General features: G+C 42.1%; 1 protein-coding gene across 1 annotated transcript in view; it reads left to right on the top strand.

Annotated features, from left to right (window-relative positions):
• EIF2AK2 (eukaryotic translation initiation factor 2 alpha kinase 2) overlaps positions 1-5357 on the top strand; it is a 517665-nt gene extending 512308 nt beyond the window's left edge. Inside the window, exon 17 of the mRNA XM_053712508.1 lies at positions 5241-5357. Within this exon, the coding sequence (XP_053568483.1) occupies positions 5241-5357 (117 nt within the window). The remainder of the gene's footprint in view (positions 1-5240) is intronic.
• The last annotated feature ends 9890 nt before the right edge of the window (positions 5358-15247 follow it).

The following is a 15247-nucleotide window of genomic DNA, read 5'->3' as shown; positions in this document are numbered from 1 at the left end:
TAATATCCCAGAAGTAATGATGACCCGTGGACTGACCACACTACAGGAGAAAGGAATTTATCAGGTAAGCATAAATTATGTTTTCTTAAAGTGACAGTTCCCAATAAATTAAATATAAAAAAAAAATGCTCATTTAATTTTGGGGTTTTGTTTTTTTCTGAATTATGGACATGGAAGACTCTATCTTTTGATAAATGTTTGTTATGCCTTGAGGCACAAATTGTTTTGCATGTGCAATTTTGTGCTGCGTGCTTATCTAGAACTCTTCAAAATAAAGATAAATTGTTGCCCACTGAGCCCAATGTCTCTCAGGATTATGCTGTTCAGGCAGTGCCACGGTTTTTTCCTCTAACGTCCCAAGCCTCAATGGCTCCTCTCAGCCTCCTGGAGGAGTTTATTTGCCTGCAGATTTTGCTGCACAGGTATCTTCTGTGGTATCTGCGGCATTATCTGCTTTTCCTATGCTGGGAAAGCGCAAGAGGAAAATTAAACATTCAGATAGTAAGGTTTATGTTGGTAGCCTCTGAGGGTGTAATCTCAGATTCAGACAGTATAATTCCTTTATCTGATACTGAAGAATTAAACTTCAGATTTAAGCTGGAACACCTTCTTATACTGTTAAAGTAGGTATTGGCTACTTTGGATGACTCCAATACTTCTGTCGCTGTCAACCCTAAGAAGTCTAGTAAACTTAATAAATACTATGATGTTCCTTCCTCTGTGGAAGTGTTTCCTGTTCCAGACCGGGTGCCAGAGATTATTTCACAGGAATGGGAGAAGCCAGGGATACCTTTCTCCTCCCGTCTTTAAAAAGATGTTTCCTGTTGCTGACTCCATTAAAGATTCTTGGCGCACAGTGCCGAAAGTAAAAGGGGCTATTTCTACTCTGGCTAAGAGAACTACGATCCCTATAGAGGATAGCTGCTCTTTTAAGGACCTCATGGACAAGAAGTCGGAGGCTTATTTGAAAAAAATGTATGTTCATCAGGGTCTGCAATGGACCTGCAGTTTGCATTGCTACAGTAGAAAGTGCTGCATCCTTATTGGTGTGATGACTTGTCTGAATCTATTTTAGTAGAGACTGTTGGAGGAGATACAAGATAGGATTAAGGCTCTCAAACTAGCCAATTCCTTTATTTCTGATGCTAACATGCAAATTATTAGACTGGGAGCCAAGATGTCTGGCTTCACTGTCCTATCCCGCAGGGCTTTGTGGCTAAAATCTTGGTCAGCTGATGTTAAAGTCCAAGCTTCTGGTGCTTCCTTACAAGGTTAAAACCTTGTTTGGATCTGGTCTGGCAGAAATAATTTCTGATATTACGGGTGGAAAAGGGTCTTTTCTACCACAAGACAAGAAGAACAGACTCAAAGGACGTCAAAGTAATTTTCATTCCTTTCATAACTACAAAGATCAAAAGTCTTCCTCTCCCTCTTCCAAGCAGGAGCAGTCCAAGTCTTCTTGGAAGCCCAATCAGTCTTAGAATAAGGGGAAGCAATCAAAGAAACCCGCAGCTGAGTCTAAGTCACCATGAAGGGTAGGCCCCCGGTCCAGGATCGGATCAAGTTGGGGGAAGACTTTCCCTGTTTTGTTAAGCATGGATATGAGATGTCCCAGATCCTTGAACTGTGGACATAGTATCTCAGGGATACAAAATAGAATTTAAAACTTTTCCTCCTAGGGGCAGATTTCACCTTTCAAGATTATCTGCAGACCAGGTAAAAAAGAGAGGCATTCTGAACTGCGTTCAGGACCTTTCCTCCCCGGGAGTGATTGTTCCAGTAAGGGAACAGGATCTAGGATTCTATTCAAATCTTTTTGTGATTCCCAAAAAGAGGGAACTTTTCGTCCCATTTTAGACCCATTTGCCTCAACAAGTTTCTCAGGATACCATCCTTCAAAATGGAAACCATTAGTTCCATTCTTCCTTTGGTCCAAGAGGGTCAGTTCATGACGACCATAGACCTGAAGGATGCGTACCTTCATGTTCCGATCCACAGGGATCATCACAAGTTCCTGAGATTCGCCTTTCTAGACAAACATTTTCAGTTTGTGACTCTTCCGTTTTGTCCTTTCTACAGCTCCCAGAATTTTCTCAAAGGTTCTGGGGGCTCTCTTGGCAGTTATCAGGTCTTGGGGAATTGCAGTGGTGCCCTACCTGGACGACATATAGGTTCAGATGCCATCTTTTCTACAAGCAAACTCTCATACAGAGATCTTGTTGTCTTCTCTACGTTCCCACGGAGTTCCCTTGTTCAGCTACAAGGGTGGTTTTCTTAGGGGACCATAATAGATTCCCTATCTATGAAGATTTTTTGACGAAGGTCAGAAAATCCAAAATTCTTTCCTCTTGCCTCTCTATACAGTCTACTTTTCGGCCATCAGTGGCTCAATGTATGGAGGTAATTGATCTGACAGTCGCTTCCATGGACATCATTCCCTTTGCTCAAATCCATTTGAGAGCTCTGCAATTATGCATTCTCAGACCATGGAACGGAGACCATTCGGATCTGTTTCAGAGGATAGATTTAGACCAGTCGACAAGAGAATCTCTCCCATGGTGGCTTTCTCAGGACCATCTGTCTCAGGGCACATGCTTCCAGAGACCTTCCTGGGGGATTGTGACCATGGATGCCAGCCTGCTAGGCTGGGGAGCAGTCTGGGACTCATTAAAGTTGCAGGGACTATGGACTCGGGAGAAGTCTGCTCTCCCCATAAACATATTGGAGTTGAGTGATTTACAATGCTCTGATGGCTTGGCCTCAATTGTCCTTAGCCTAGTTGATCAGGTTCCAGTCGGACAACATCACCTCAGTAGCTTACATCAACTACTAGGGAGGAACTCAGAGTTCCTTAGCCATGAAGGAGGTGGCACGGTTTATTCAGTGAGTTTCCATATCTCCTTTATCTCTGAGCACTCCCATCACATATGTTTATATGTGCCTATTTCACTGCTGCCCCGTAACAGAATTTAGTTGACCCCTAGGATGTATGGAATGTCCTCTCTGGGGTAAGATACCATCTAAAGGCAGTTTTTATTGAGTTTTCCCTTAGGTCAGCGCTTATGAGGCCTTTACTAATTGATCCTAATATCTTGTCCCAGGTTTGTTTCTCAGACTGGGTCTCCAGATCCTTTTCCCATTTATTCATAAGCGGTGACTTAATATCACCATTAACAAGTTGGATGGCTAAATATATTTTCGATATAGTGCGTTTCGATCTGGTATTTGAGCTGTATAGGAATTCTATTACTGTTTTTGTTTGGGCAGTCATGTCTTTAGAGAGTTTGCGTATTGATGATGTTAGTTGAAGATACATATACCATTGGAGTTTAATTGGGGCTAATCTGTCATGTAGTTGGTTGTATGTCATTATTTTCTTATTTTCTATTAAGTCTGCTACTCTATAGAGTCCTTTATTTGCCCATTTATTTAGTTCTCTATATGTGTCCGTCCGCAAGAGATATCTCAGTGGTCTCATCAAGGAACATTTGGGTAAGAGGCTGGTATGTCGTGTTATATAGGTCTGGGTTTGTAGTATGGATTCTAAAATCGGAGATCTCCATATAAGTTTGTGCTTTTTCTGGGTGTGGGAGTGCCATAATAGTGCATCAGGTTGTTCTAATCCTCCTAGACCCGTTTCCACAGAAGTCCAAAGAATATCCTTAGATTGCCTACCTAACAGGGATGTCTGGGCTATCTAGATGCCCTATAATAATCCAAGAGATTGGGGAGTCCCACCCCTCCAGCTGTTTTGTGTCTCATTAGGGTTGCTGAAGAGATTCTGAAAGCCAGAGTAGGTTTGCTCTTATCTTTTCTATCCAGATTGGGTCTAGCCGTACTCCACATTAGTCTCTTCAGTAGGGCAGTGGTGGCTTTAAAGCAGTTAGGAACTTGCGAGGTGGGCCTCACTGCATTTTCCTAACAGGTTGCTGCGCTAGTATTGAAAGCCAGAGTAGGTTTACTCTGTTCTTTCTTTCTACACAGGTCTCTGCGAGGAGTGGCATCCTCTCATACTGGGTGTGCTGTCTTCCTGCCGGACAGCTGTATGTGCAGGTAAGTGCCTTTTGACTTCTAGGGCTAGGAGGCTGGCACTGAAGGTTTAAATCTATATGCACTTAATATGGGACTAGGAATCCTTCAGGGAAGGATGTTTATGGCAGAGGGCAGGCACTGTTACTGTATGTGTTTTGGAGACTAAGGGTTAACCTCCTTCATGGCAAGGAAGGAGTTAACCTTCAATTGCGGACTCAGTTTGAAGGAAGTCATTAGGGGTTAATTCCATCCTAATTTCTTATTTATTTATTTGTGTTGTTGTTGGGTACAGTGTTTTTACATTTCCCCGATTGGCGCCCACAGGGAGCTAAGTCTTTTTAAGCACTTTAAGGAGATTGTTGGAGAGCGCCGGATCACTTATTGGCGCTTCTCTTTTGCTGTGTTAATCGCCCCTGCAAAGCTTTTAGCAGGACTCTGGTTATTTTGTTTGCCTGAATCGGCAGAATGAAGAGCGGTGGAATGGTTTCACGCTTCATTCTTTGCTGATGGTAAGTCCCGCCTTCCTCTTCTTGTAGCAAAGCGGCACCATTTTAATTCCTGTTTTTTGTTCAGTGGATAGACCCCGCCTCGTTCTCCAGAGAGAGAACGGAGTGGTGTCTTTGCTCTACGAGCTTTCTTTGTCTCAGAGAAGCAGAGACTTTATGAACAATGCGGCGGTCCCGAGAGTTCCTTGTTCTGCCGGTCAAGCCTCTGTACATCAGTTTTTAAGCACTATGCTTATGTATCAAAGTTCTGTAGATTTTAAAATCTTTAACTATAATATACAATTAAAGCTGAAAGCCTTTGTTATACTTTCCCATTGAGGTGAGATTAGCTTGCAAAAGGGTTTTAGTAACATTTATAAAACCGTTCTTTTTCCTATTGCTATTTTTCTGTACACGTTAAATCCTTAAGTTAAGGGTTTATTCTACAAGCTTTTATGTTCAGGGTTGGAACAGGGGCCTGTTCCTAAGAACAATGTGTTTGGCTTCTGGGATCATTTTGTTTTGGTTAAACTCTATTCCTCATATTTGAGTTTTATTTTGAGCCTCATGTCTTTCTCCTTTATCGTCCCTAAGCCTCTATGGCGTCACATGCAGTGCCCTGTGGTTCCTCTCAATCTCCTGGAGGAGTTTTTTGCCTACAGAATTTCTGCCTAGGTATTTTCTGCGTTCCCTGTGGCATTGTCTGTTTTTTCCTATACTAAGGTAAATCGCAAGAGGAACATTAGTGATTCAGATAGTAAGGTTTCTGTACCTCCTGCGGCTACACTGGGTTGCCTACATCATAGGTCTGATGAGGAGATTATGTCGGGTAGCGTCTGAGGGTAAAATCTCAGATTCAGACAGTATAATTCCTTCATCTGATACTGAAGTTGTATCCTTCAGATTAAGCTTGAACACCTTTGTGTATTGATTGAAGGAAGGTTTTGGCTACTGTGGAGCGACTCTGATACGCCGTGTCGATACACGCTTGTAGAACTTTATAAGTACTAGGATTCCTCTGTGGAGGTTTTTCCTGTTCAGACCATGCTAGGAGATTTTTCTTAAGATGGTTTAAAGTCAGGGTTTCCTTTTTCCCCATCTCCTGTCTTTGAAAAGATGTTTCCTGTCGCCATCTTCCATTAAATATCAAGGCGCACGGTGCCTAAAGTAGTAGGGCTTCTCTACTCGGAGCTAGAGAACTACTATTCATAGAGAGGATAGCTGTTCTTTTCAGGATCAATGGACTAAGCTGGAGGCTTACATGGAAGTTTGTATTTCGCCACTGTGTCAAGTGCGGCATCTTATTTGTGTGATGCCCTTGTTCTTATTCCAATTTGGTAGAACTCCTTTTGGAGGAGATCAGAACAGAATTAAGGCTCTTAAGCTAGCCAATTCTTTTTGTTCTGATGCTACCTTGCAGGTTTTTTTAAAGGGACAGTCTACACCATAGTCATCTAAAGTCTTACTTTAGATTAAGCTACAAATAGCCTCCTCCACCCTTTCTATATCATGCTGCTGGAACAGTAAACAAGTTATTTTAAAAGTAATAGTGTTTCTGGCCAGTTTGAAATGGCTGCCAAGTTCAGCCCACTGATGACATCATGATCTGGGCTGCATATAGCATCCAATCACAAAAGGCTCACTAGTTCAATTCAACAGACTGTCAATGCTATTCAGCAGAGTGCCTAGATGCAGCCCAGATCGTGATGTCATCAGTGGGCTGAGCTTGGCAGCCATTTCAAACTGGCCAGAAACACTATTCATTTTAAAATAACTATTTTACTGTTCCTGCTGCATAATATAGAAAGGTTGCAGGAGGCTATTTGCAGCTTAATCTAAGGTAAGACTTTAAGATGACTAAGGTGTAGACTGTCCCTTTAAGCCGGGAGGAAAGATATCAGGCTTTGCTGTGTTAGCCCGCGGGATGTTGTGGCTATATGCTTGGTCAGTGGATTTTCCCTCTGAGTCCAATCTTCTGGCGCTTCTTATAAGAATAAGACCTTTTAAGTCCTGGATCTGACCAGGAATATTTCTGATTGAGAAATGATTACGGTTGGAAAAGTGTTCTTTTCTACCACAAGACAAGATAAATAGACCTAAAGGAGTTGCCACCCAATCAAGGATCACCCGGGGGAGGGATTCTCTCTGATTGTCTTTCTATATGGATACAAGATGTCCCCAGATAGGTACAGACATAGTATCTCAGGGTTGCTTCATAGAATTCTTACCTTTCTCGTCAAATGGCAAGCTCCACCTCTCGATTTTATCTGCAGACCAGATAAACAGTGAGTCATTTTTGAAGTGCGTTTTGGGCCTCTTTGCCCTGTGAGTGATAGCCCGTTCCTGTAAGGGAACAGGGGTCTTGGATTCTATTTCTTCCTATTCTAGTTTCTTCCAGTTCTTGGTTCCTGAAAAAGGGATTTTTTTGCCCTATGGTAGACCTAAAGTCTCTCATCAAGTTGTCTCAGGGGTACCGTTTTTCACATGGAAACCTGTGGTTCCATGCTTCCTTTGATCTAGGGGGATCAATTAATGGTAACCGGTAGACCTGGAAGACGCATATTTTCAAGTCCTAGTTTTTCTGTCAAACTTTTTTTTAGTTTGTGGCTCTTCCCTTTCGCCTTGCCATGGCTCCCAGAAGGGGGCTATTTTAGCATTGATTAGGTGTAAGGGATTTGCTGTGGTGCCCTTCCTGGACGACATAGGGATTCCGGCGCCATTTTTTTTTAACAAGCTCTTTCATTCTGAAATCTTCTTGTCTTTTTCTTCATTCCCATGAATGGGAAGGGAATCTGAAGAGTGTGTTCTCTTGTTCCAACCACAGGGGTAGTTTTCTAATGGTCCTTTTTATTTTCCCTTTCTCTGAATTTGTGCCAGAGATCGGAAAATCAAGGACTCTTTCCTCTTGCCTCTTTCTGAACTTTTCTGTTTTGGCCTTCGGTGGCTCAATGTATGAAGGTAATTGTCTGATGGTTGCTTCTGGGACATCATCCCTCTGCTCGATCCATCTGAGAGTCTGCTGTTATGCATGTTCAGATATTGGATTAAGGATCTTGTTGCTCTGTCTCGGAGGAGAGATCTAGATCTATCGACTTGAGATTCCTCCCTGTGGACCAGAGAGGGGAATTAGTGGTAGAGCGCTCGCTTTGCTTGCTGAGAGGTAGCGGGATAATTACTTAACTCCACTCTTTCATGGCATATTTGGTATATGCTTCTGTCTGTCAAATATACTTACATAGCTTCTAATAAGATTGGGATAAACATCTTGCAATAATATTGGCTTATATTTGAGCTGCAAAAACAAATATACTTCTATCTGCTAAATATACTTACCATAGTTCAAATATAAAATAGGGATTAACATCTCGCGATAATATTGATTTATATTTATGCTGCAAAAAATTGCCTGTTAAATATGCTTTTAATTTAAATAAAAACTTCTGTCTGCTAAATATACTTACATAGTTCAAATAAGATTGGGATAAACATCTCACAATAATATTGACTTATATTTATTCTGCAAAAAATTGCCTGTTTAAATAAAGTAGGGATCTTAGTCACACAATATGATCATATTCTGCTAAGCCAGTCACCACTTACAAGGTGTACCATATCAGACTGGTCCTACACTAACCAGTTTCCACACTGCAGCAAGTCATGTCTACACAGTGTGAAGCTTTCTAGCTTATTAAGTATATCACAATTTATCTGGAACACACCTGGGCTGGGTGGCGTGCATTAACCAAAGGGGAGGGATTTGGTCAGCTCCCTATTCAAAGATACAACAAAGGGGTTTTTTGGTTAAGCACACCACAAAAGGACTGTTTGATTTTAGCACATATATTGTGGGAGTGCTACCGAAGTGACCAAAACAATTACAAGACAACAAAAAGTATCGGTGCACATCCAACCACTTAAGTCCACTCTTTCATGGCATATTTGTATATGCTTCCGTCTGTCAAATATACTTACATAGCTTCTAATAAGATTGGGATAAACATCTCGCAATAATATTGGCTTATATTTGAGCTGCAAAAACAAATATATTTCTATCTGCTAAATATACTTACATAGTTCAAATAAAATTGGGATTAACATCTCGCGATAATATTGACTTATATTTATGCTGCAAAAAATTGCCTGTTAAATATGCTTTTAAATTTAAATAAAAACTTCTGTCTGCTAAATATACTTACATAGTTCAAATAAGATCGGGATAAACATCTCACAATAATATTGACTTATATTTATGCTGCAAAAAATTGCCTGTTTAAATTTAAATAAAGTAGGGATGTTAGTCACACAATATGATCAAATTCTGCTAAACCAGTCACCACTTACAAGGTGTCCACTTGAAGGCTTAGCAGAATATGATCATATTGGTGTGACCAAAGATCCCTACTTTATTTAAATTTAAACAGGTTCGCAAACCTGTTACTGGTAAAATTTACCATAAGGTATGGTGTAAATTCCCTGATTGGTGTGAAATCCATGGACTACTCTTGGAAGTAGGGTCAGGATTACTAGGGTTTTGCCCCTTCTCCGGAACGGTCTGGAGGAAGGTTTTCAGGTCAGTTCTCTGAAGGGTCAGATTTCTGCGTTTTCCTTTTTTACACAAGTGTCTGCGGATGTGCCAGACGTGTAACCTTTTGTAAGACTCTGGTCAGTATCAGGCCTGTGTTTAAGTGTGTTGCTCCTCTTGGAAGTTTCTTTTATTGCTTTATTTTCTGCTCAGAGAGTTTAGGTACTCTCTGCTTTGCAGTTTGATTCATTTTATCTTGTTTAGGATAAGGCATTTTTTGTATCCTAAGTGGAAATATTGTTTGGGAATTTGTTGTTCTGTTGTTCCTTCTCTGTGTCCTCATTCTTATATCTTGAGGAACGTGTGTGCAACAATTTGGATGTTGTACATGCTTATTATTTTTTCTTTGGTTTTTGTTTGTTTTCTCTGTAACAGGAAACTACTGCTACTTCTCTTTTCTCTGGTTGAAAAGTTTAATTAATTTGCTTTTCAGATAGTGCAGTCTTCTGAGAGAGTTATGGCTCATTACATGAGGACTGTCTCTTCTTCTTGGGCTTTCAAAAATGAAGCTTCTGTGGAACAGATTTGCAAGGCTGCAACTTATTCTTCCTTACATACTTTTTCCAAATTTTATAAATGTGATACTTTTGCTTTGGCTGAGGATTCTTTTGGGAGAAAGGTTATTCAAGTGGTGTGGTGCCTTCTGTTTAGGTTTGCCTGACTTGTCCCTCCCTATTCACCTGTATCCTCTAGCTTGGGTATTGGTTCCCAACAGTAATTGATGAAGCCGTGGACTCACCATATCATAGGAAAGAAAACAAAATGTATGCTTACCTGATAAAGTTATTTATTTCTAGATATGGTGAGTCCACGGCCCCGCACTTTTTTCAAGACCGTTTTTTTGTCTAAACTTCAGGCACCTCTACACTTTGTGTTACTCCTTTTTTCTCCATTTACCTTTGGTCGAATGACTGGGGTTTGTGGGTAGGGGATTGATACTTAACAGCTTGGCTGTGGTGCTCTTTGCCTCCTCCTCCTGGCCAGGAGTGATATTCCCAACAGTAATTGATGAAGCCATGGACTCACCATATCCGAAAATAAATAAATTTATCAGGTAAGCATAAATTTTGTTTTTATTAATTTCAGGGTTTAGGACATTGATAGGAAGCGCCCTAAAAGGTATAACAGACTGGGGAATATGTTCATTTTTACAGCAGATAACCTTCCATACCATGAGAAGTTATAAGCTTTCCATCTATTAATGTCTTGACAGATGACTCTATAATGTAGAGTATAGTTATGTTTGTATATTTGACTGAGCTGCTCGCCCCGGGACCGGAACGCAGACGGTGCCGTTGCGACCAGACTGATATGCAGTAGAATTCAGCTCTTTGAGTGGAGGCTGCATTTGTTGTCTACGAGCGGATCGTATTGCTGAGCAAGTCAGGACTCCATTCCTATTACTAGTGGGGTATTATCTTGGCGGTAGGAACCACAGGCAACCAGTACCAAGGAAGATGTCTGAAAAGTATTGCTCAGGAATGGGATAAACCAGGTGTTCCTTTTTCCCCTTCCCCTGTTTTTAAGAAGATGTTTCCTGTGGCTGACTCTATTCGTGACTAATACAGTCCAAGTTAGACAAACAGCACAATACCTGGTAGGGTTTGCACCCCGATAGACCAAATTTTTTAAGACCGAGTACAAGTACCAATACTTTTTTTCAAATACTCACCGATACCAATTACCAATACTTTTTTATGTCATGACAGTTTACCAAGCACAATACAGACTAATGATTTATGATCGCTTCTTTATAATTATGAACTGTATCTCAAAAGACATTTTGAAATAATAAAACAGTTTCTCCAACATAGGTGTGTCCGGTCCACGGCGTCATCCTTACTTGTGGGATATTCTCTTCCCCAACAGGAAATGGCAAAGAGCCCAGCAAAGCTGGTCACATGATCCCTCCTAGGCTCCGCCTTCCCCAGTCATTCTCTTTGCCGTTGTACAGGCAACATCTCCACGGAGATGGCTTAGAGTTTTTTGGTGTTTAACTGTAGTTTTTATTCTTCAATCAAGAGTTTGTTATTTTAAAATAGTGCTGGTATGTACTATTTACTCTGAAACAGAAAAGTGATGAAGATTTCTGTTTGTAAGAGGAAAATGATTTTAGCAACCGTTACTAAAATCGATGGCTGTTTCCACACAGGACTGTTGAGAGGAATTAACTTCAGTTGGGAGAAACAGTGAGCAGACTTTTGCTGCTTGAGGTATGACACATTTCTAACAAGACTATGTAATGCTGGAAGCTGTCATTTTCCCTATGGGATCCGGTAAGCCATTTTTATTACATAAGAATAAAGGGCTTCACAAGGGCTTTTAAGACTGGTAGACATTTTCTGGGCTAAAACGATTGATATATAAGCATTTTTAATACTTCATAGCTTTGAGGAATTATTTTATTCTTGGGAATTATGTAAAATAACCGGCAGGCACTGTTTTGGACACCTTGTTCTCTAGGGGCTTTCCCTAATCATAGGCAGAGCCTCATTTTCGCGCCTCTATTGCGCAGTTGTTTTTGAGAAGCATGACATGCAGATGCATGTGTGAGGAGCTCAGATACATAGAAAAGGCTTTCTGAAGGCGTCATTTGGTATCGTATTCCCCTTTGGGCTTGGTTGGGTCTCAGCAAAGCAGATACCAGGGACTGTATAGGGGTTAAACATAAAAACGGCTCCGGTTCCGTTATTTTAAGAGTTAAAGCTTTCAAATTTGGTGTGCAATACTTTTAAGGCTTTAAGACACTGTGGTGAAATTTTGGTGAATTTTGAACAATTCCTTCATACTTTTTCACATTTGCAGTAATAAAGTGTGTTCAGTTTAAAATTTAAAGTTTTATTTTAAAACGTTTTTTGTACTTTGTTATCAAGTTTATGCCTGTTTAACATGTCTGAACTACCAGATAGACTGTGTTCTGTATGTGGGGAAGCCAAGGTTCCTTCTCATTTAAATAGATGTGATTTATGTGACACAAAATTTAGAGAAAATGATGCCCAAGATGATTCCTCAAGTGAGGGGAGTAAGCATGGTACTGCATCATCCCCTCCTTCGTCTACGCCAGTCTTGCCCACACAGGAGGCCCCTAGTACATCTAGTGCGCCAATACTCCTTACTATGCAACAATTAACGGCTGTAATGGATAATTCTATCAAAAACATTTTAGCCAAAATGCCCACTTATCAGCGAAAGCGCGACTGCTCTGTTTTAGAAAATACGGAAGAGCATGAGGACGCTGATGATATTGGTTCTGAAGTGCCCCTACACCAGTCTGAGGGGGCCAGGGAGGTTTTGTCTGAGGGAGAAATTTCAGATTCAGGGAAAATTTCTCAACAAGCTGAACCTGATGTGATTACATTCAAATTTAAATTGGAACATCTCCGCGCTCTGCTTAAGGAGGTGTTATCTACTCTGGATGATTGTGAGAATTTGGTCATTCCAGAGAAATTATGTAAGATGGACAAGTTCCTAGAGGTCCCGGGGCCCCCCGAAGCTTTTCCTATACCCAAGCGGGTGGCGGATATTGTAAACAAAGAATGGGAAAGGCCCGGCATACCTTTCGTCCCTCCCCCTATATTTAAGAAATTGTTTCCTATGGTCGACCCCAGAAAGGACTTATGGCAGACAGTCCCCAAGGTCGAGGGGGCGGTTTCTACTCTAAACAAACGCACCACTATACCCATAGAAGATAGTTGTGCTTTCAAAGATCCTATGGATAAAAAATTAGAGGGTTTGCTTAAAAAGATGTTTGTTCAGCAAGGTTACCTTCTACAACCAATTTCATGCATTGTTCCTGTCACTACAGCAGCGTGTTTCTGGTTCGATGAACTAGAAAAGGCGCTCAATAAAGATTCTTCTTATGAGGAGATTTTGGACAGAATTCATGCTCTCAAATTGGCTAACTCTTTCACCTTAGACGCCACTTTGCAATTGGCTAGATTAGCGGCGAAAAATTCTGGGTTTGCTATTGTGGCACGCAGAGCGCTTTGGCTAAAATCTTGGTCAGCGGATGCGTCTTCCAAGAACAAATTGCTTAACATTCCTTTCAAGGGGAAAACGCTGTTTGGCCCTGACTTGAAAGAGATTATTTCTGATATCACTGGGGGTAAGGGCCACGCCCTTCCTCAGGATAGGTCTTTCAAGGCTAAAAATAAACCAAATTTTCGTCCCTTTCGCAGAAACGGACCAGCCCCAAGTGCTACATCCTCTAAGCAAGAGGGTAATACTTCTCAAGCCAAGCCAGCCTGGAGGCCAATGCAAGGCTGGAACAGAGGTAAGCAGGCCAAGAAACCTGCCACTGCTACCAAGACAGCATGAGATGTTGGCCCCCGATCCGGGACCGGATCTGGTGGGGGGCAGACTCTCTCTCTTCGCTCAGGCTTGGGCAAGAGATGTTCTGGATCCTTGGGCGCTGGAAATAGTCTCCCAAGGTTATCTTCTGGAATTCAAGGGGATTCCCCCAAGGGGGAGGTTCCACAGGTCTCAATTGTCTTCAGAACACATAAAAAAACAGGCATTCTTACATTGTGTAGAAGACCTGTTAAAAATGGGAGTGATTCATCCTGTTCCATTAGGAGAACAAGGGATGGGGTTCTACTCCAATCTGTTCACAGTTCCCAAAAAAGAGGGAACATTCAGACCTATCTTAGATCTCAAGATCCTAAACAAGTTTCTCAAGGTTCCATCGTTCAAAATGGAAACCATTCGAACAATTCTTCCTTCCATCCAGGAAGGTCAATTCATGACCACGGTGGATTTAAAGGATGCGTATCTACATATTCCTATCCACAAGGAACATCATCGGTTCCTAAGGTTCGCCTTTCTGGACAAGCATTACCAGTTTGTGGCACTTCCGTTCGGATTAGCCACTGCTCCAAGAATTTTCACAAAGGTACTGGGGTCCCTTCTAGCGGTGCTAAGACCAAGGGCAATTGCAGTAGTACCTTACTTGGACGACATTCTGATTCAAGCGTCGTCCCTTCCACAAGCAAAGGCTCACACGGACATCGTCCTGGCCTTTCTCAGATCTCACGGGTGGAAAGTGAACGTAGAAAAAAGTTCTCTATCTCCGTCAACAAGAGTTCCCTTCTTGGGAACAATAATAGACTCCTTAGAAATGAGGATTTTTCTGACAGAGGCCAGAAAATCAAAACTTCTAAACTCTTGTCAAGTACTTCATTCTGTTCCTCTTCCTTCCATAGCGCAGTGCATGGAAGTAATAGGTTTGATGGTCGCGGCAATGGACATAGTTCCTTTTGCGCGAATTCATCTGAGACCATTACAACTGTGCATGCTCAGTCAGTGGAATGGGGATTATACAGACTTGTCTCCGACGATACAAGTAGATCAGAGGACCAGAGATTCACTCCGTTGGTGGCTGTCCCTGGACAACCTGTCACAGGGGATGAGCTTCCGCAGACCAGAGTGGGTCATTGTCACGACCGACGCCAGTCTGGTGGGCTGGGGCGCGGTCTGGGGACTCCTGAAAGCTCAGGGTCTTTGGTCTCGGGAAGAATCTCTTCTCCCGATAAATATTCTGGAACTAAGAGCGATATTCAATGCTCTCAAGGCTTGGCCTCAGCTAGCAAAGGCCAAATTCATACGGTTTCAATCGGACAACATGACGACTGTTGCGTACATCAACCATCAGGGGGGAACAAGGAGTTCCCTGGCGATGGAAGAAGTGACCAAAATCATTCAATGGGCGGAGACTCACTCCTGCCACTTGTCTGCAATCCACATCCCAGGAGTGGAAAATTGGGAAGCGGATTTTCTGAGTCGTCAGTCATTTCATCCGGGGGAGTGGGAACTCCATCCGGAAATCTTTGCCCAAATTACTCAGTTGTGGGGCATTCCAGACATGGATCTGATGGCCTCTCGTCAGAACTTCAAGGTTCCTTGCTACGGGTCCAGATCCAGGGATCCCAAGGCGACTCTAGTAGATGCACTAGTAGCACCTTGGACCTTCAAACTAGCGTATGTATTCCCACCGTTTCCTCTCATCCCCAGGCTGGTAGCCAGGATCAATCAGGAGAGGGCATCGGTGATCTTGATAGCTCCTGCGTGGCCACGCAGGACTTGGTATGCAGACCTGGTGAATATGTCATCGGCTCCACCATGGAAGCTACCTTTGAGACGGGACCTTCTT

The sequence above is a fragment of the Bombina bombina genome, chromosome 4 (genome assembly GCF_027579735.1).
Source record: "Bombina bombina isolate aBomBom1 chromosome 4, aBomBom1.pri, whole genome shotgun sequence".
Lineage (NCBI taxonomy): Eukaryota > Metazoa > Chordata > Amphibia > Anura > Bombinatoridae > Bombina > Bombina bombina.
Note: the sequence above shows the minus strand (reverse complement) of the source record. Positions and strands in the feature narration are given on the sequence as shown.